The 22,935-nt window shown below is 35.3% G+C and overlaps 1 protein-coding gene across 4 annotated transcripts in view; it reads right to left on the bottom strand.

Annotated features, from left to right (window-relative positions):
- The window catches only part of ANGPT1 (angiopoietin 1), a 236,861-nt gene that overhangs the window by 38,895 nt on the left and 175,031 nt on the right, over positions 1 to 22,935 (bottom strand). For all 4 annotated transcript variants that reach the window (XM_079105265.1, XM_079105263.1, XM_079105264.1 and 1 more), the window contains 2 exons: positions 16,306 to 16,433; positions 7,814 to 7,915 (listed from right to left, as the gene is read on the bottom strand). In XM_079105265.1, coding sequence (XP_078961391.1) covers positions 7,814 to 7,915; positions 16,306 to 16,433 — 230 coding nt within the window. The remainder of the gene's footprint in view (positions 1 to 7,813; positions 7,916 to 16,305; positions 16,434 to 22,935) is intronic.

A 22,935-nucleotide genomic window follows, 5' to 3' on the forward strand; every position in this document is an offset into this window, starting at 1 on the left:
ATAATGGAGTTTTAGAGGACTTCAAATTTTACATTACTTTGCATATGTCTTTAAGTACTGTTCTATTTCATGGAAATGAAAACATTTCATGAGTGTATTCTCTTAGGAGAAAGTTTCATAGAGAAACCATTGACCCCAAATCACACGCTTTGATCCTACCTTTTAAAAACTGGGTAACTGAACATGTATTTTTATATTTAAAATTAAAATGGCATGTGTTACATACGAATGCACACTTTTAAAATAATTTCAATTTAACTTAGTTTTTTCATTAATTGAACATCCTTGATTCAAATTGTACTGAAGATAATCTATCGGTAGCTCAGAGCAACAGGACTCATTGCAGTTACTCCAGTGGCTGCTTGCTTCTGTGCTCCTAAGATACTCAAGTCACACTCTGCAAACGTTTCATAGTGGTAGGAAATAATACAGCAATTCTGAGCATGCTAAGAATTTTACATATTCTATGGCAGTTGATGCTTCATACACACCAAGGAGAGGAGCAAAGCTTATCTTCTCCAATGAACAAGCAGAACAAAAACAGGGAGCTGCAAGTCAAAGAATTAGCACTTCCTTTATTGCAGCATTCCCTAGGAAGAAAAAGAAGACCACTGGGGCTTTCTTTGCATTTCTTCTCAGCTCAGACACCTCAAAACTCTCTCTGTGACCACTTGATGATTCCCTTTTCTGTGTATTCATTGAAAAGGGATTCAGCAATTATACTAGATGTAAATAAAGAGGCTAGGAATGATGAAGTGTTAAGTTTTAGGTCACATATTTCCATGCTGCTGAAAGCCTTGTGTGGATAAAACTCTCCAGCTTCCCCAGGGAAAAGTGCAGTGATCTCGGATGAGCTTCAGACATGGACAAGCATTAAAGTCATTCCTACAAAAGCCAGTCCCTGTCTCAGCATGCAGGATTGTGTATCTCCCCGGAATGGAGGAACATATCACTTTCTAAACAGTTTGCTTTTTCTTCTTTCAGAAAGAAGCAACTGAAAAGAAAGTGGTGGAATTGACCTCTAGAAAACAAAACTGAATTTCATGCCCTTTCCCAAAAAACTGTCCAAATGGGCAAAATATTTGACTGCCATGAATCAAAATGGCCGTTAGATGATGTAGGGAGGAAACCTTCTAATAGCCAAATGCAGTGAAGCAGAAACAGCTGTTACATCCTAAAGATGAAAAATATGCAAAAGAAGGGGAAATGGGAATGGGTTCCCACATTACTAAGCTGTCTATTGGATAGTTTATCAGGCACGATTGTGGATCTGATGTGTAGGAACAAAGGCTTGGTTTGAATTAAATAACCCCCATCCCCTATCTCTCCTCCAACTCAAAGCCTTTCTCTGAGACATATTTACTAAGGGATTTTCTACTTTACTTCTGAGCCTCAGTTTTCTTATCTGCAAAACAGGAATTTAGAGCATTTCCATGTATAATGTTGTAAGAATGCACTATTCCTACAGCACTTGACTGAGTGCTGATATATGAAAATCACATAACAAAAATCTAGTTGTTATAGTTAGAAGATATATTACAATACATAGTAATTTTCTGTTTGGTTGCTTTTATTCCATGATACTGTGAGCTGTTTGAGAATAAGCAGGTTTCTTTCTAAATCATGTAAGAAAGGGAATAAAACATTCCAGGGTCTTTTCTTTGCTGAAAATTCATAAGGGGGATATTGAGATAATTATTTAAAATGCTTTTAGACACTAGAGACTAATGTTGTTGATTGTTAGTGTAGACAAAAAATACTGTAATTTTAATCCAAGAAATTAATTACTAAATGAAAAACTAAAGCCCACTGACTATAACTGGGATTAAACTGGTACAAATGAAAGTGTAGACCACCTCCTTGTATTCACCTTTGCTTCTCAATGCTAAAGAGTACCTGTCCTCTTCATCTCTCCCTCGGTCCTAGTTCTTTTAATCCCTCTCTCTCTCCTTGTCCCACATGTTTTAAAATCTATAAAACAGCCAATTTTAAGGTCTTGCACCCATGTTAATAGAGTAATAGTTCTGATAGTTGCTTTCAACTAGAGGTGTATATCTGAAAAAGCATGGATAGCCAGGGTTGGTGGCACACTCCTGATATTTCTGATGTGCAGGGGGCTGAGGCAAGCTGGAGGTCAGTTTCTACAACTTAGCCAGACCCTGTCACAAAATGACAAATAAAAAGGATTGGGATGTAGTTCACTGGCAACATCCCACTGGGTTAAATCAAAAGAATGGAAAGGAAGAGAAAAAGAGAAAGAAAGCAAGCAAGTGACCTGTGGAGCTTTTTAAAAATAGAGATGACTTAGTTTCTCCATGGAAATTTAAATTCATATGTCTGAGGTGGACTTAGAGATTTGTATATTTAAAAGGTTTCACAGGTGAGTCTGCTAAGAACCAAAGGTGGAGAACCAACCATATAAATATGAGGTGGAATAACTATTCAGGTGCAAATTATATTAATCAGACAAAATTATCAGAGTAAGGCAGGCATAAAATCCCATCTTCATACTAAGCTCCATATGAGGAGACAAGTTTTGGTTATATCTACAGGACTGTCTGATACAAAAATCATCTTCATGCCTAAAATACTGAAATCACCAATGCACATCTCAAAGTACAGGTTTATACATTATTACATATAACACTTTATCACAGGTTCATATTTCAACTCAAATGTCCTGCAACATCCATAAAAATAAAAACCAAAGCTTTACAAAATTTTGTGCTGATGTTTAAAAAAAGCAGCAATAAATAAACGTTAGTTATAAAAATAGAATTTCTTCTTTTTCTTGAATTAAATCCAAAGATGATATATCACATAATTTCATGAAACTACTATGTTTGGTCATGTCAATTACAATCACATAAAATACTTTGATAACATAATTCAGATCCATTGCTGATCAATTTTATTTCTCCTCTGGGAGTTTAATAAAAAGGGCAAAATACACTAGAATTTAACAAAATATAATGCCTACTTAAAATTGGCCTTAGGAGGCACATTTTATTAAAAAAAAAAAAAAAAACATGTAGGCGAAAGATCAACATTCATCAGTTTTTGCCAAAACCTGTAGAAATGTTCAATTTCGGGCTGTGCTTTTTCCAAGTTAATAAAATTATTGTCTCTGATACTCTATTTGCTTTGTCTGATAATACTCACAGGAAGTGTTGAGTTTTTATAGAAGAAACAAAATTGAAACCAGACATGATTTCAATAAGCCCATCTCAGACATACTGAATTCAAATCTCTAGGGGGAAACTAAGTCATATCTGTATTTAAAGAACTTCATAACTATTTCTGATATGCACTCCTAGTGAAAGTAATGATCAGAACTCTTAATTTATCATAATGGGTATAATTCCTATGAGTTTCATCTTTTTTCATACAAATTATTAAAGAAAATATGCCTGAAAGGAGACTTTCCAAAGGTGCAGTAATACAGTCAGATAGAAGAATCTACTCTAATTGCTGAGACCTCCAGCAAAAGATCAGAAGAACTATTTATTTCACAATTTTTAAATTCTTAAGTATTTTTCTCTTTTTATATTGAAGATGTTAAAATGTGTGTTTAATTTCTTTCCTGAAACAAAGAACTCCCAGAAAGTTTGATGCTCAGAATGAAATGTTTATGTCAAAGGAAGCTTTGTTTATGGGGAGATGGTTTTGAAAACGAAGCAAGTTTGTCTCCAGGGCTTTCGTCTGAAGTTAGGTCACTTAGGGTACTGTTTGGAACCCCAAGCTTCAGTGGGATTTATATGCAAAAGCACTGCTGTAAGTGTTATTACTGGCGGCCACTAAATGGTGCCCCTGTGACTTGAAGGAGCTAATATAGTTCCCTAAATGTCCCCAATAAAAGCCTACTCCTGACTTCTCCCTTAACAAACATCTTTATAAATCCATAAACAAGATTTTGCTGCATCTCCTCCTAAGAAGCTTTCACTTAAAGCAACACTCAGGTAAAAGATTTTTGTAGGATTAAAGCCAATGCCCAGAATCAAATAAGTTGCAAACCTCCCATTCTGAGAGAGGTTTAAAAATAGAAATATATAATACATATTTGTAATTTCATGGGTTGATAACTGTAACATACAATTCTGTAAACTCTGTGGGGCAAGGGGCAGCCCACAGATACCAACCAGAAAGAAGGGAAGGAGAGAGGAAAGGCAGAAAGGGAGGGATAAAACGTTATGGCTACACTTAGTGGCCAAGAAAGTGTAACCTCCTGGCACACACACATTATGCGGGGAGGCTGAAGAGGAGGGGGTGAATGCCAAGAAGTCCTTGTTTTCCCCCAAGGACGTTCACTCCAAGCTGAAAAGTGGGCTGCAGGTTCACTTGATCTTGATGCAGGGAATAGAGATAGGTATGATTGATAAGAACTGGCATTAGGAGACCATATCCATTCTGGTGAAATCATGTTATTTTGTCTTTAGCTCTGAAGCTCTGAAGAAAACAGATGAAACACTTTTTACCACATGTTTTGATGAATGTTACCCAACTTGTAACATAAAATGAATTATTTTAATTAAAAAAAATTCTTCAGATTCATTTTTGCCAGAATGTTTTACAATTTTGGAGCTGATTTTATTTTCTGAGCAATGAAGAATTGACATTGAGATGATAAATTTTTTAAGTTTGAACAAAGAATGATAGTCTTTCATATTCAGAAAGGGGATAGGAATAAACTCCATAAAAACTATGATTAAAGAATAATCCCAGTTTTGTTCCAATAACAAAAAAGTGGATTCATTTGTTTGGTAAATACTTACAAGACATGAATCGATTCCATACTTAACAAGTCAGTATCTCTTACTTAACGGGCCTGGCTTGCCAAGGCAGCAGATGTTTACAGCTAATAATTCACCATTTTGGAAAATCACAATGATGACAACTTTATATTCATTTTCCGTTATCATTAATTTTAATAATAATGCATTTCAGATTTGCCTGAATCTATATCAATTGTTTGATTTTCTCTTTACATCCCATTTTAGTGGTGAAAATTATCAAGAGTTAAAGTGCTTAGCAAAATAATACATTGGGCAGAATTAATAATTTTTTGCAGCCTTTGATGTTTTAATCTTTAATAACAACAAATATGGTTTATTAAAAATTCAGTGTGTCCAATTACTAATATTATTACTAATCTCCACAGCATCCCTGAAAGACTCCTAAGGTATAATTATTGTCCCTTTTTAATGAATGAGAAAGCTAATGTATGTGTATGTGATTTGTTCAAACTCTATCCACTGATAAATGGTGGAATGTTATGGTTTGGATGTGATGTGTCTCCCAAAAGCTCATATATGAGACAATGCAGGAAGGTTCAGAGGAGAAATGATTGGGTTATAAGAGTCTTAACCCTATCAGTTAATTAATCTCTGGTGGGTTTAACTGAAGTGGTAGGGTGTGGCTGGAGGAAGTGGGAATTGGGGTGTGGCTATATGGTATATATTTTGTATCTGGAGAGTGGAGTTTCTTTCTGCTTCCTGATGATGTGAGCTGCTTCCCTCTGCCACACTCTTCCACCAGGATGTTCTGCCTCACCTCCAGCCCTAGGGAATGGCTGGCCTTCTATAAACTAAGACCTCTGAAACTGTGAGCTCTCAAATAAACTATTCCTCCTTTACAGTTGTGCTGATTAGGTCCTTTTAGTCACAGCAGCGAAATAATTGACTAAAACATGGGGTAAAGACTAAACTGCTAATACATACATATTTCAAGGTAATCTTTTAGAACTTAGGTAATCCCCCCCCCCCATATGTTTATAGAATCATGTACACAGAAAGAGGCTTTCAAATCTGACCTGATTACCATTCCAATTCTCCATAACCATTCTGAAAGATGGGGATCTATCTCCTACTATGGTGTTTACACTGAGGAGGGAGGGGACTTGTCCCTTAGTAGAAAGACTATTTCTTCTTGGAAAGAATTTAGCATTAGAGAGTTTTGTTTTTACTTAGTCGAGTTTTGCTTTTCTGTAATATTCCCCATTCATTATAGAACTCCCCTTAAGATACTGTAGAAATTCAGAGTCTAGATCAGTAACTCTGGGGTGGACCTTGAAGTCCAATGTTTCTTTAAGCTCCCAGATGATGTTAATATTACTGCTCCCCAGTCCATATTTTGTGTAGTAGACTCTGGTAGCACACTTTTCCATCCAGTTAGTTAATTAGATAGCTATCAGGTAGGATTACGCCTAATTCTTTTTAAATTTTTTTCTAGGTTAAACAGTCCAAATCATTCACTTACTCCATGCATGATTTCCAGATTCCTCACATCTTGATTATCACTCTTAGGATTGTCCACTTAGTTAAAAACCTCCAGAATTGAAAACGTCCTAAAGTGAGTTCTGCATTTTTTCTGATCTAAAACCTTACTCTAACATAGAGTAAGTACAGTCATCTTTGTTTTTCAGTGGCCAGAATACAAAAGAACTTTTAGTCACATCAGTCTCTCTGTGGAATTCTGTCTTGTTGGCCTCACCTTACCTTCCTAGCTTGATGTCACTAAAGACATCAAGATTTCAACTTTGTGTCACTCCACACTGTTAATTAAACTGTGTGCTGAGGGTTTAGCTGAGTACCTCATAAATGTCTTGTAGTCACAGTGACAGCACTAGAGAGTGCCATTCATGCACAAAATCCTTTGTTTGGTGATGTTCAGCCAACTATGAACCTACTAATGGGTGAACTGTAATGTCAACCAACCACAGGTTTGACACTGTCCACAAGGTATTGAGATGGAAATTTCTAGAATAGAACTTCCATCATATTTTTTTTTTTTTTACCTTCAGAAAGAAAAATTTGTCAAGAATTCCAAACAGAATTATCCAAAAATTTTACAAAATAATGAGAATTCACCCATCAAGGGAAATCCTCATCTATTACTGTGACTTGACATTCTGTCAGCATGTTTTAATAGTTAATATTGAAGGTACTGAATATGAGGTTATTGGTTTATGGATTAATTCAATCATTTGCTATATTTTCTTGAAAAAGTTCATCTCCCTAACCTCTGTTTCCTCTTAAAATAGGGATAGTGTTAATTAATTTGATTGATATAAAATTTAGATAAGTCTGGCGTGTAGGAAGCATTGAAAACATCAGCTACGAGAATGTTGGCAATGACGACTGTGAGGATGATCGTGTGTCTGCTCTCATTTTAGAGACATGGATGAACCATGTCTCTCCTTTCTTACCCTTGTGTTCTCCTCTCATCTTGAATCTGGGCTGGTCCCATGATCAGCTTTAACCAATAGAGAGCAGTGGAGATGTCTGTGCCATTTCTGCACCAAATAGGCTAAAAGCATCTCCTGTTCCTGGAGATGCCAACTGAGACAGGAGGGGTCTGATAACCCTGAGTCGCTGTACTCAGAGAAGTCCAAGGAGCCACATGAAAGCTCATGTGGAGGAACTCAGTCAACAGCAGCAACACCTTGCCAGCTCTGAGTGAGGCCACTACTTACCTGCCTGGCAGGACTCCCTCTTCCTACTCACCCATCCTGCCTGGTCTGAGATCTGGCTTCCCCCAGCCTCATTCAAATAGGAATGGATCCAGACAATCCATGGCAGTTCATGAAATAATTACAGTAATACATTTTTCTTTCTGAAGCACACATGGAAATCATTTACTCAAAATGATTTATGAGTGTTTTGTGTCTAATGAAAATAATGTCCTTAACGTAAGCATCATTTTTATTTTTAAATTAACTTAAAAGCATCTAAAAATGCAAAGGTTTGTCATATAATCTGGAGAAGATAACTTTGTGATAAAACATCAAAAACCACCATAAATTCTCCCATCTTACCATTTTATATTCTTTCCAGCCTCTCTGGAAATCTAGACTTCCATCTTCACGATGCTGTATCACAGTCCAACCTCCCCCATTCAGATCCATGTTGCAAAATACCTGGCAGATGAAGGGAAAAGAAAGGCAAGGGGAAAATATGCTTATTTTAAAGGAAAATGTATCTGACATATTTCGAAATAGAAATAGGTCTAAAGGTCTGCAAGAAAAACTACATTGGGAAAATATTAATTCAGACATATTGGTTATTTCTTCCCATAATTCACATTTGAGTTGCTTCTGATCAAATTCTATCAATTATGCATTAGTTACTTATAAAAATTTAGATCATCTAGCTGAAAATTGTCTCACACTATTAAAAAAATTAAAAATCTACATCTTAAGAGGAAATAGCATTCTATAAGCTTAAATTTTAAAAATGCTATTAAAGTTTCTAAAACTAGGTCATTTTATATTCAAAACATAACTCATGGTTTTCAATATTTTATTGAAATGTTAATATGATATTAAAGGTTTAGGAAAAATAATTTTTAAAAAATTATATATATTTCATTATTTCATGTTATATTTTATAACTCCTATGTATTTACATGCTATAATAATTATTCTTGATTGCTAAATACTACATTAGGGGCAAAATTTGGTCCTTAGCACATGGAGAACACATTATTCACTTAAATTTTAGTCATGAACAATAAGAGGAGAACATGACATACTGTATTCCTTCTGACTGTGACAAGCATTTCTTTCCCATGTGGAAAAGTTATCCAAATCTTTCAAAGACTTATGCTTATTTCAATTATTCTAAATGTAATAGTATTTATTTAAACAACTGATTCATTTTCCCCAGAGTCTACCCTAGGAGGGAAACGTATCTGTGATGGGATTATCTTTGAAGCACCATCACTGGAATTGATGTAGCAGGAATGTGACAGTTGATTATTCCAGGACTGGGCTATGGGGAACACCATTCCGCAGCAACTGAATAGTAAACCATTCTGAAGGTTGGCCGAAGGTGTGGACATGATGCAGCAGCAGCACGCAGGCGGTGGAGGCACAGGACTAAACGCTGATTAAAGGAAAAACCTCAATGTTTTCCCTATGGCATTACATATGGAGCACAAATGGTCAAAGGGTATGAAAGCAATGGAAACAACTGTCATTCAAAGGGCAAATTGCTCCTGTACTTCCTCAGAGTGAAAGGAAAGACACGCCTGCCTACGCGAGCACATGAAACAGGACAACTGCTCTCCAGAGGGCTCCCCCTCTAATTTGACAACAGCCACCTACCCTGTATGTCATCCCTAGGAATTGATTCACCTCCAAGATTATACATTTTAAATTTTCTTCCCTTTCCCAGGATTCCCTCTATTAACCCTTTAACACTCCTCCATCTGCTTCTTGTCCTTAACCTCTAGTTAGTTTCTTATACCCCTTAATTGTAATTTATTCATTCGCTCATTTTTTTCTCAGTAAGCATTCTTGGGCATTGGATTATATATTAAAACTGAGGATATTATGATGAATAAAATATGTATCATAAACTTAAAACACTGCAAATTTTCAATAATGACTGATTTTATAAGCTTAAGAGACAATGGAATCCATAACTTTCAACTCCAGTGACCTCTGAGAATAAAAGTGACAATGATCTAAATGAGAGATTTATAAAAAGAGCTAACATGTGAGAGAAGAAAATGATGATGATTTGGGATATTTAGGGTCTCAGGTAGATATTCAAAAGGAGGAGTTAATTGACAAGTTAGAGATGTTCTATTGAAATATCTGGAGATAGACAGGGATAGAATTGTGTTGAGAATAAGGGGACAGAAAGAACGGTCATTAACAATGGTGTGTTTGTGAAGTGCCAGGTAACTTAAGCACTTTATCTGCATTACTCTCACAACAACACTATGAAGAAGGTATGATTATCATTTCCATTTTACGGGTGAAAAAAGTGAGTCTTAGACTATTTCAGTAACTTAACAATGGTTAATACTTAACCATTAGTACTGGGTTCAGGATTTGAATTGAATTTAGGATCTGAACCCTATGTTTATCTAATTCAAAATTATTTGGAGTAATGTGCTTGAAATCAGCAGTTGGTCACACAAAAATAGATACATAATTTAAAGAAGTCAAACAAAAAGGGTTTAGAGGTGGGGGTGGGGAGGAGGGTCCATGAATAGACTTTGGTGAATAACTGGTAGAGATAAAAGACATCAGTAACCTTGAGATGAGCAGATATTTGGTTCTATTTGCTGCTGTCCTCAGGGCCTACAGTATTGCCTAGCCTATGGTGGATATTTAATGAATATTTGCTAAAAGAGATGTAATAATAATAAAACAAGAAAACTTGATGCAAAGAAAGCTGGGGATGGATGCTGAGTGGGGGAGGTGATAACTATCAAATATTTGAGAGAAGTTGAGATAAATAAAGATTAAGAAAATATACATGTAAATTTGAAATGAAGAAGTCACTAGTAACCTTGATCTGAGAGATTGCAGGAGTGCTGTGAGCATAGCATCAGATGGCACAGTTTAAAATGGGCCTAGGTGGTTACTCAGCAGAAGTGGCACAGATGAAACTTTCCTGATGACGTTTAAATCAAAGCAAAGGGAAATGAAAATGTTAAGGACACATTTTGTTAAGAAAAACAAATGTCACTCATTTCTCAATGAAATTTTATTCTGCCATAATTGGTAACCCCAATTTCTCCTTCCTTTCTTCCTTTTCCTCACCCTCTTCTTTCTGTCAGAAAAAGAAAGTAGATAGCAAAAAACATGCTGTGTAGTTTTTAATGGCTGTTAAGTGTTATTAAAATTCTATGGCTTTGTTTTACAATCACTCACAAATTGTTAGAAAAGATAACTTCCCTTTTAAAAAGGCATCCAGCTACTTATAAATGTTAAGAAGTGCTGAGATTGCATCTTAGACAGAGACCCTGAGAAAGACTGAGCTCCATGGGGAGGTAGAAATCACCCAGGCAGATTCCAGGGTTGGAAGCTGAGATTCCAAGAGGTTAAGGGATTTGCCGTATGTGTCACAATTTTTATTAAGACTTGGTAGCATCAATGATCACAGCCTAACAGTTGCCATTTGTTGAATTTGGGTATAAGAGAACTGGATGACACATTGCTTAGGGGCATGGACTTGTGTGCCAGATTGTCTGGATTCAGATCCCACCTCTGCTCTCTTACATCTTTTGTGAGGATTAATGAGCCAATGTGCATAGAGTTTTTAGAGTAGTGTTTGGCAAGCAATAGGCATTGTCATTATTCTTATCTCTTACATGCATTTTATTTATTTTTTTGGTACCGTGGATTGAACTCAGTGGCACTTTACCACTGAGCCACATTTCTAACCCTTCATTAAATATTTTTATTTAGAGACAGGGTCTCCCCAAGTTTCTTAGGGCCTTGCTAAGTTGCTGACGCTGGCTTTGAAGTTATGATCCTCTTGCCTCAGCCTCCCAAACCACTGGGATTATAGGCATGCACCAGCATGCCTGGCTCTTACATTCATTTTATAGATAACATGTATTTACATTATGTAATATCTACTGTGTATATAATATTTAATACATTATAGTTATTATTTAGAACATTGCATGATTCATATTATTAATAACTTGCTATGAATAATATACAATATATAAAACCTAAAACATGCAGAAGTTCAATGAAATCTCCCTACAATTATAATAACTGGCTTCTAGTTATTAATATTGGCATTGCTAATCTTTGATCATGGTGCTTTTTAATCTTTAAGAAGTTGGATTCGTTCTTGAAAAAAATCAGTTGTTTTGTCAATAGTCAGAAGAAAAATTAAAAACCTATGCCTAACAGATTAAGGAAGTTCCAGAAAACAGAAGATCAGTTTCAGAAAGATTTGAGACATGAAAGGACCTGAAAAGTTCATTTGCCAGCACCCTGTGGTCAGTGCTATCTGGCAGTTCTTCCTGTGGACAAAGCCCACTACATTTACTATGACTGTTGCATGTATTGATCATATGACTTGGGCTTACTTCTATCCAAGAAAAGATTGAACTGGCTCCTATCCCAGGCAAGGTCAAAGCTTTCAAGCATTAAACACCTTTTAACATAATACAGAGGTCTAAACCCAAACAAAAAGGGGAAATTTGATTCACATATTTTTTATGCTTTTATGTTCCATACAAGTTGGAATGATTAGTCTTGTGGACATTAATTATTTTTCCATAACCTTAAATCAAAAAGGCTTAACACATTTGTCACGGTCCTTTTCCAAGAATTAGGGGAATTATGAGTTCAGAGCAAACTTTTAATATTTTACAATAAGAGTTATGATTTAATGGTTTATTTTTTTGGATGAAACTAAGCTGGCTATAGGGCATTTGGTTTTAGAAAATTACAAAATGAAAGAGAAAATCCTATTTCCTAGTACTATGCATTGAGGGGAATTCAGAGAGGGAAATAACCACAAGCTATTAATACTATCAAAGCAAAAAGAAAGAAGTAAAAGTTGGAATTCTCATTTTCTATCTGTTTGAAAAAATTAAATCATCCTAGAAAACTGCATGACATTTGAAAAGACAATACTTTTCAAGCTTTTGCAAGCATTTCTACTTTAGAATGGAACAATATCAGTCAAAAGAAAAAGACTAACAATTGTAACTTGCAACTCTTACGCTGCTTAGAAGATAAAATTAATTTATTTTAATAGTTCTTGTCAATTGTCTGAAATCATCCAATTTTATTGATTGGGCCATATTCCATATCATATATATTTGACTGTTTTGTTTTTATAGGCTTGTTTTGAATTTCTTTTCTAAAACTTCTGAGGGCATTGCAATGATCAAAACTATTGCTAAGCATATCCAAGTGTAGCACCAAATGTTTCATCTATAATGCCATTTATTGAGAAGGGTAAAGGTCCAAAAAAACAAAGATTTTTTTAGCACTTTTTATATGATTAAGAAAACATCATTGATTTATATCAAATAGAAGTAGAAAGTGAAATTATAGGATAATGGGGAATGAGGTGGATCATACTAAGAACATGAATCAATTTACTAAGTTGCTAATAATAAGCCCTTGCTTAAGTCACTTGACAATAATAAGTTCATGTTCAAAATTATGAATTATGCAACTTCAGTTATCACTGACATAATCATCCTGCTTAAGCCTTTAGTTAAGATGGTGCAATCTGGAGTTAGAGTCCTTTGTTTCAAAGCCAGTGTTCAACATTTACCAACTATGTCATTTGGGCAAGCTATTTGTCTAAAATAGGGGTAATGGAGACACCTATCTCATAGGATTATTGGAAAGAATAAATGAATGAGTATAAAAGAAAGAAAAGTGGTCAGAACAGGAGCTGGCAAATGGTTAATGCCCCGTACATTTGAACCAATGCATTAAACAGCTTCTCAATTTCTTTGAGGAAATACATACAATATTTGTTCTTAACCCAGTTATACTAAGTGATTATAATAAGGGATTTAAGAAAAAAAAAGTGTTACTTATTAAGAAGAAGTCTAGTTACATCAGTCTGAATAATGGAGCAAATTACCACTTGTGAGAGAATCCATGATCATAAAGGGGAAGGAATAAAGCAAGGGAGTAAACACCTAAGTTCAGAGTCTCTCTTCCTCCAGCTCAGTCACCCCATTCTTGTCACACTTTACTACCATTTGTTTTATTTCCAATAAAACTAAACCTACTGATAGTCCCCACCAAGTCATGTGAGCACTTCTTTCCCTGGAGAAGCCATTTTTAAAGCAGTTTCTACACTGATAAAATTTGCCTCTCACAGCTATACTCTGATACTCCTGTGAACCTGCTCAAGTTCTGAATTTTTTTTTCGTAGGCTCAAAACTCAAAAGTTTTATCCAAAAGTTTTTTGACATTGTATATTTAATGTTTTGTTTTTCTTTTTTAAAGTCAGGGGCTGGGTGGTAAAAAACATCTCTTCCATGCACAGGTCCAGGGTTTGATCCCCAACATAAATAAATAAATAAATAAATAAATAAATAAATAAATAAATAAAGATTTCTCAAAGATTTTATTTATTCAAGAACAACTCTGAAGCTCCATTTAATGTAAAATACACTATTTTGGGGAAACATAAGTTTGAATCATGCTATCTTGGTGTAAACAACCTAGAAGCCAGGCACTGAAAGTGGATCTTACAGTCTGCTCTTTTATATAAATAGGGAAAGTCTTCAAGATTGTGACTTAGGAAAAGGATATTTTCCTATCCTAACAAGAACAGTGGTTCTGCATATAACCTGTGCATTACTGGCCTCAAAATATTTTGAACTGGTGTTGAGCTATGCTTACATATGAACTGAATTTTGTGAATTAAACTTTATGAACCAATCAACAGTCTATTCATGCTTCCCTCCATCACAGTGAAAAAAAAAAAAAAAACAAAAAAAACAAACTCCTAAAAGTCTGGATGTTCTCAATCTGAAAAGCTTGAAAATTATGTTATTGTTTTCATGAATACCTCAGGATCTTCAGGAATCTAAAAGGAGAGTCAATGTTTTTAGATCATGTCATTTTTATTTTTATTTCAACCTATAAGCTTGATAACGAGCAACTGATAATAAGTTAGGGGCTCTTTCAGATTTAAGGTAGCACTGCAGATAAATTAGAGTATATCCATTTTTGCTTTCCTCTCCTCCCCCAGGACAGATGCGTAAACACTTTTCTATATACTATGTGCATGGTGTGTGTGTGTGTGTGAGAGAGAGAGAGAGAGAGAGAGAGAGAGAGATTTCAAGCATAGGTATGACCTTAGTATACCCAAAATTTCCTTCTTATTCTTGTCTCCTCACTCACACTTGCCATTCTATGTCCACAGTTTTTGTTTTGTTTTAAGCCATGAGAATTTGAGTGAAATAAAATCTTGTACAGAACAGGTAAAACCAATCTTCTCTGGTAGGTAACTGAGGGGGCAATGAGTGGAACTCTGCCTGCCACCTTTCCTGCCTCCTGTACTTATCCACATCCATCCTTTTCCTACTTGTAGAAAAACCCCAAGAAAACTTTGTCCCAGAAAAGAGGAAAAATTTTTGAGCTAACCTAAACCACTAGAACTTTGGGAATCAGGAGAAAGATGATAGTGGAAGAAAGAGAACCAGAGTTTGACCTGGATTATCAACCAGACTCTGTCCTGGCAATGACATGACATCTGGCAAAATGATTTTCAAGATTCATGTCCCTTGCTTATCAAAGGAGACCAACTATGGAAAGACAAAGTTAGCCTTGCTTACTGTATACTACAGAGAAATACTGACATAATCATCAGCAGGCCATTCATTCATTCAACCTGTCACATACTTACTGAGGACTTACTATAAGCAGAAACCATGCTAGTTTCCAGGAAATCAAAAATAAAAAGACACAATCCCTGAGTTGAAGAACTTGTAGTGAGAAAGTCCTGCAAGGCTGCTTGGGGAATCAAGGAAGGCCTTTTAGGAGCATTTGCACAGTCCCCTGAGGGAAGGGGACTTGTGACAGGTAATTCAGAGGGAGGGAAGTTCATCTGTGCTGCATGTGCAGACAGTCTGCTTTGGATATTGGGCATCTAGCTAAAGCTTTTACAACTTGAAGACCTCTGCTCTCACCTCCAATCCCACTTTATTTGGCTGCCTCACCACGATGTTCCCCATATGCACTGCTTCAGAAAAACCATCTGCATTGCGACTCTTCCACCATATCTTACAGCTATCTGTGTAAACATCTCTCTTCTCCACAACTGCTTGCTTCATATCAATGCCTTTGGCTAGTGACTGACAAATGAATGGCATCCACTTAGTAGTACTGAATGAAGGGATGGATGTTTTAATGAATAAATAGCAGGAGTGGTACTTAAAAGAGATGTGATGGCAGGAAGACAGTGTTTGCTTACTTCAGTGTTTACTTTGGGGCCTGTTCAATATAGGGAGCAATCTGAACAGCTCACTCTTTTATGTAAATATGAAAAGCAAAGCCTTTCAAAATTATGATTGAAATAGGGTATGATTCTCCCACTTTAATAGGAGCAGTGACCTGTAAATAGCTTGTACCCTGCTCGCCCCCCCATGGCCCATGGAGGATGGGAGTCCTCTACGTTCTTGGGGCTTTGGAAGATGACTGTTATTCCCATGCACTCAAGGTAGATGTGACTTCAACATCTGATCTGTGCAAGACAAACGTTTCTGAGCAATGGCACATCCCATGAATAGCAAAGAATAAGGGGAAAGTTAGTGTGAAAAAGGAATGAAAGGTACAAGGGTTAGAGAATGTCTGTACAACAGGATTTTGTCCCCTATGGGCCTGGGAAACAAGGTATCTCTGGGAGAAAAGAGCTCAGACACACACACACACACACACACACACACACACACACACACACACTTACTTTTATTTTTCAGTTTAACATGCTCACAAATCAATCCAATTACCATCCAGCAATTCAACTAGGATCTGCTTTACATCCCATAAACAAACACTTCTGGTTTTACCTTTTTGGGTTCTGGCATATTATTAATATAAATAGTGTAGATTCCACTTTTATTAAAACCAGCTTGATATACATCTGCACAGTCTCTAAATGGTTTTTCTTCCTCTCTTTTTCCTCCCTTTAGTAAAACTGCAAAAAAAAAAAAAAAAGATTGCAATATATTAATAAGAATATCAGTACCATTAACACCCCCATGAACTCCAAGAGTAGCTAAGCATGACTTCATTTTCTCCACATAAAGGTCAATATTGCATTTACTGAAAACCAAATATAAAGACCATATGAGATTTTAAGGTGATTTACAAAATTAAAAACTGAAGGAAAAATCTATAAGGCAATTTTTAACTGAATACTTATATTTTATTTACTTTCTTAATTTTTGTTTTTCTATATATCTTTTCTAAAACATTAATTCAAGGAACAAATAAACTGGTCATGCAATACTTCTAAATAGCAGCAATTTGTGTGAATATTTCCTGAAAAATGTCTAAAACATTCTTATCTACATTACATAGCAAAGTTTTATTTACTTATTTTCTTGTGATGCTATGTACCAAATCCGGGGACTCACACTTGTTAGGCATGTGCTATATTGCTGAGCTATATGCGCAGCCCTGGGAAAGTTCAAAAAGATGGCAAAATATTTTTTGGAGATGGAAGAGATGAATAAAAAAATTCAAGCATAAAAATGTAGTACAGCAATTTAAAGCATTAAAAGTAGGTAGCACCTTTCCCTCTGTGACTTTACATTGATGAGTTCCTAGAAATTTTACCAAAACCAAAACACAAAGCAACTCTCAAAATAATTAGATTTGGGAAGTGGAAAAGAGTTTATGATCCAATTAACTACCTGAAAGAAAATATAATAGCACTTTGTTTCTTGTTTAATGCCCTGAAGTTAAATTATCAAGTAAATGAAACACCATTAATAGAATGACTAAGACTTTGAAATCAAGTTTTAATGGGAACATAGTCACTTAGAAGTCAAATGAAGATAGGAAATTTAGTCAGCACGCTAGACAAGTTTGTACCATTGAGCTACATCCCCAACCTTCTTTTTAATTTATTTTGAAATGGACTGCCCAGACTGACCTCAGACTTGTGATCCTCCTGTCTCAATCTCTTGAATACTTGGGATTACAGATGTGGAATACTATGCCCAATTTACTTAACTTTTTTCTAGAAATTGTGATTAAGAATATTTTGCAATATCACTGCTAACATTTTATGTTGTTTAATAAGTATCTGTTTTCAATCAGTTTGTTTTACAATGGTCTTTTATAATAAAAATGTCAAAAGTAAACTATGAATTAATGCTTTTAAATTGATTTTTTTAAAGTGCTTGGAAAATCTAAAATAATAACCTGACTTAAATTTTACTTGCATAATGTTTGTTAATTTCTAGGTAACAAGCAGTCTAATTTTGTAGAAAGAATTACTATCTCAGTGTGAATGATTCAAGTTTTCAAACGTACTATATTTTTCAAGAAACAAAACATTCATATCTGAAATTTTGCTACAACAAAAAATGTAAAAATGTATTAAATCATTTAATGACATTATAGTTTTCTATATAACTCATGTCTGCTCTGTTTTTGCTTGGATATATTAAAAATCACAGTTAAATACCATTACAATTGCAATATCAACACTGAATTAAGTAAACTAAAGGGTCATAGGCTCATATCATATTGAAGAAGTATTGCATAGAATAGGCAATTATCAATTTATATATATATATGTATATATACACACACATATATATGCACTAGTTTGAAAGCCACATTTATGGCATTGGGCCTGTTAATTAAAGGTATTGTTTTCAAAACATCAATGTAGTTCCATGGTGTTTAATTATTTCAATTTTGTGGACCATTATTTAAAAAAAAAAAAAAAAAAAAAAAAACAAAAAAAAACTTCCTAAAAGCTAAAGACTTTTTTTCAGGTTGTAAAGTAAAAAAAAAAAAAAAAAAAAAATTAGATGCCCAAAACAGGGACATAAAGAAATACCAACTAAAATTTATGCTTCTTTGAAAGTAGGAAAAAAAACAGGAAGATGTGGTCAACCCACTGGTAAACCCACTTTTCTTTTGGGGGCAAGAGATAGAGAATAATTTATCTAAGGAGAAAATGCTTCTCTTGTTGAACATACCACTTCCTGCCCTCCCATATGTGGTGGTTCAGGAGAGTACGTTCCCTTCTTCCTCTCAGCCATCTCCCGTCTCCCTTTCTTTTCCACTTCAAGAAGATGTCAGTGGAGGGGCTATTGTGTGGGAAGAGGGAAGCTATTTCACATATGCTTTTAATGATGGACAAAAAAAAGGGGAAAGTTGGTTATTGTTTTTGTGGAAACTCACTCTATAAATATGTTTTCTAAATCATATCTATACCTGGGAGAATGGTTTGAAGATTCTATCATCAAAGGTACAACTAGTACTATGGTTATACAGCAATTTTTTTATTATTGCAGTGATAATATGTATGACATAAACATTTCCTTCCATTAAAACTTAAGTAATTGATTTTTGAAAAATTCAAATGTATTTTTTCCTGAAGACACAGATATATTCTATCCAAAAAAAAAAATTAGACTGCTTGCCTTTAATTACTTAGTAGTTATACAACATTATGCTTGAAAGTTTGATTCAGGCAAAAGTTTAGAGCATTGAATCATTAAAAATCAATTTAAAAAAGCTTAATGTTCAGCTTACCTTTGGTAGTTTAAGAATATACTGTGATTTAAAGAAGATTCCCTATATAAGGGCAGGTGGACTTCCAGGGTTTGTATTTATTGATTTATTTTAATCTATAAAGTGGAGTAGTTATAAATTTTCAGAGGTAGCTATGTGAACTACAGAGTGAGTGAAGCATTTGAAATGGTAATTATCATTGCTGACATGATAATGATAATAATACAGTCATGGCAACTTTGAGACACTAGCAGAGCATGGAAGGCCAGTCAATTCAGTCTATGGGGAGCTGGGAGCCACATTCCCAGCATGTCACCCTCAAGTTCAGACATTGTATCTATTGAATCTCAGGAAAGAACAACTACTGGTTATATGTAAAATTGTGCTGACCTGGCCTCTCCTCAACAAACTTGATTAATTAACTTACTTCATTCACTAAACATTGTTGTTCCAGCCTAAATGAAACAGGTAATTTAATCAGGTAAACCTCACCTCAATAGTTCAGATTTTTAAACCATTTAAGATAAAATGATGTATGATGCATATACCAACATGTTGTCTGTAACTCTTTGCAGGCCTATTTCATTGAGTACTGGAGCACTCTGAAGCTCAATATCATGCTTAGATGTTGTAAAACATTTTGAAACACAGACAATCACAAAAATGAATTTATGGAACTTTGCAAGGATCAACTGTAGTTATAAATTTTTTTTTAGAAAGTCTCATGATTTCATTAGATGGGAAAGATAGCCTGGAGGAATGTGTGATAAATGATAAGAGATGGACAGGATCTCTGATGGAAGAGTATACAAGTACCAATAGACAGAGCTGGGGCAGTGATCCGGAGACCTGAGAGGGGTCTTCATCTATCTCTCAAAGTGGGTTGGAACTTTTAGTAAAAATAGAATGAATTTAAACACTGATCTTTACACCTGAAGTTCCCTCTTTGACTGCAAACTCATCTTTTCCTCTCCTAGTTTTTGATCCCTGATGAGTATGTCTTTCCTCTACTTGAGAATCTAGATCCCCATCATTCTATCAGCCTTTTCCTAGCCTCCCCTTTCTTTCTTCCTGGTCACTAGCTTTGGCTCAGACATTTATGAAGGGTACAGGTGGCTTTCACTGCAATCCCCATTGACTTTCCTCTCACCCACTCATCCTTACATGGACAAATCCTGGCCTACAGACAAGTGAGATCTCATTTGCTTTGTCACCCCTGCTTCTTAGATTGCAAACATGAAGTCATTTCTAATAGATTTCTATCATATTTCCTGCAGAGTGCATTTTAAATTTTTCACTTTTCAAAAAATAAAATCCCACTCCAATCTCCTCTCACTCTTTATATGATGTTTGGGATTTACTACGAGGATTGGGGATATGTATCTCTACTCCCTCTACACTCGGAAGTCATCTCTGCCTCTTCCTCATCTTTTGTATTGGCCCCTCTTAGTTTTCTACTTCTCTGATTTTCTTTCTCCTTTATGACTTTCTCTTCTCCTCACCCACCATGCACATGTTTTGTAGGATTCCATTCTTGGATCTTTATTCCTTATAAATGTATTCATTTTGCAAACTATCAAACATGGCTTCAAACTTCCAGAGAGAATTCTAAGATGCAACACAAACATTTTGAACTCTGAATTTTCCTCTCTTGATCTCATGATCCCTTTCTACCGTCTGTCAGGCAGTCCCTACTACTACCACAGTTTTCATTCATTTTGTCAACTAATCTTTCTTTCCAAACCCTGTGTTCTCTCTTTCTCTCACCGATCCTGCTTCCCTTTCCCAGTTGTAATCAGTTAAAAATTAATGCAAGTGTAAACTTAAGAAAATTAGACTGTGGCATTTTTATTGCCTCATGTCCCCTTTTGGTTAATTAATTAATTCCACAAATATTTATTGACCACCTGCTATACATGAGACATCCTAGGTAACAGATCCACACATAAGAAAATGCAAACCTACCCTTAATGTGATCACAGCCTGATGAAAGCAAGATTATTTGAGTAGCTCTTTCATGTAGCTATATCCACGGCAGGGGCAGACTCAACTCAAGCCAGTTTAAGCAAAAAAGTTTATTGGATCTTGAACAATTCAGGGTAAAACTCTAGCTGAAGCAGGAGATCAGGTTTCAAACAATGTGACCAGGAATTGATTTCTGTATCTTTGCCCTGACTCACATCTGTTGGGTCCCTACCTGGTCACAAGACAGCTGGCCACACCTTCTAGGGCTGCAAAGTTGCCAGTTTAAATGCAGTACCCAAAAAAAAAAAAAAAAAAAAAAAGAGGGAGAGAGAGAGAGAGAGAGAGAGAATACGAGGATGAGGACAATTGTTGTCTTAGAAGTATGTGTCAAGTGCCCTGGGAACATGCAAGGAAAACATACTCCATCTGCCAAGTGAACTCAGGGAAGGTTGCTTAGAAGAGACAAACAACACAACATGTAGAAAGCTGATCTGAGCTAAATTCTGAGTCTTGTATGTCAGTTCAAAGACTTTCCTCACACCAATATCAGAAAATAAATCTAGAAGTCTTCAGAAGAATCATCATTCATTCTTTTCATTTAGCCTTATCTGTACATCCAAACCATTGTCATTCAAAGGGAAAAATAGGGACATAAGCAGGTGCATCTCTGCCTTTCACCAGTGAACTTTTAGTCAATAAGCAACCTGAGACTCCAATCCCAGCAGCTGTGCACTATATCTTGCTCCTCCCTGCATTTCACCAATTTCAGTTCAGATGGTATATCTTCCACCAGACTGACTTCAGGGAAGGACCATAAAAGCTGAGGCAGAGGGTCACTTCAATTCAGATGAACCCTCCAGAGAAAACTTCCTGGAATGTGGAATTGGTAATTCTGAGTCTCAGTAACCTTAGCAGAGAACACAAATCGCAATTAGCCTTGCTACCAGAGACAATGTAAAACACTAAAGCCTTTCTTCTTCCTAGCCATTTCCCAAAAAGTTGCTGTAAGAAATCAATTATTCAAACATTCTTTTTAAACCTTAAATGTGGCTAATGATTCATATCTTTCCAGTATTCAGTAAACATTAGAATACATGTGGATCAAGTTATTTGTTCAAGGGTAATCCTCATGGAATTTTTTGAGCCACCATCATTAGGAATATCATAGCATTAGAAATTGACCCTAAATCTGTGATTTCAATAGGTCACTGAAGTTCACTGAGCATATGACAGAGTACAAATGGCAAATCTGACAAGGTGCAAACAAGCAAACATTTGATTGATAAGAATCTACACACTTTAGCCAGGTGTGTGGGCATTTCACAGGCCATTTTGGAGACATTCCCTAGAATCCTAATTTGAATGGACTTTTACAGGTGAAAAAAGGTAATACCTTTCATTTCACGGATATGGAAGAATGAAAAGATTTTCAGTGCCTAAGTTTTGATATCCTGTGGGCAGGTATGAGGGAGACTTACCAATGACTTCAAGTAGTAATATATATATAAATATATTTATTCTTATATATTTAAGTATATAATATATAAACTATATATGTATGATATGTAATCATATACATAAAATTATACATAAACATATAAATACATTTAGCTTATATATTCATAAAAGCTTATAAACTAAAAATTACATGTTTGATTTTTTTTTCTCACTTAAAACACATGTGTACAAACCCAGATGTCTGTGAGTTGATACCTAGCATGATGTTCTTAGCCTACAAAAAAGGCAATTGTATGTGGTTTTACATATCAATAGTATGCTACAAAATCACAAGCATATGTATTATATTCTTATATACTCTTAATTAATTTGAAGTCTTTGGTTATGTAGCTAAAAGCTTCACCTTTTTAAATACTGCTTTCTTTCCCCATAGTCCTTTCAACTTTGGCATAAGGAAATGCTTGAACACAATTTACTTCATGTATTATTATTTTAATTAAAATGTTTTGGAAAATAAA

Source organism: Sciurus vulgaris (assembly GCF_902686455.1).
Source record: "Sciurus vulgaris genome assembly, chromosome: 1".
Classification (NCBI taxonomy): domain Eukaryota; kingdom Metazoa; phylum Chordata; class Mammalia; order Rodentia; family Sciuridae; genus Sciurus; species Sciurus vulgaris.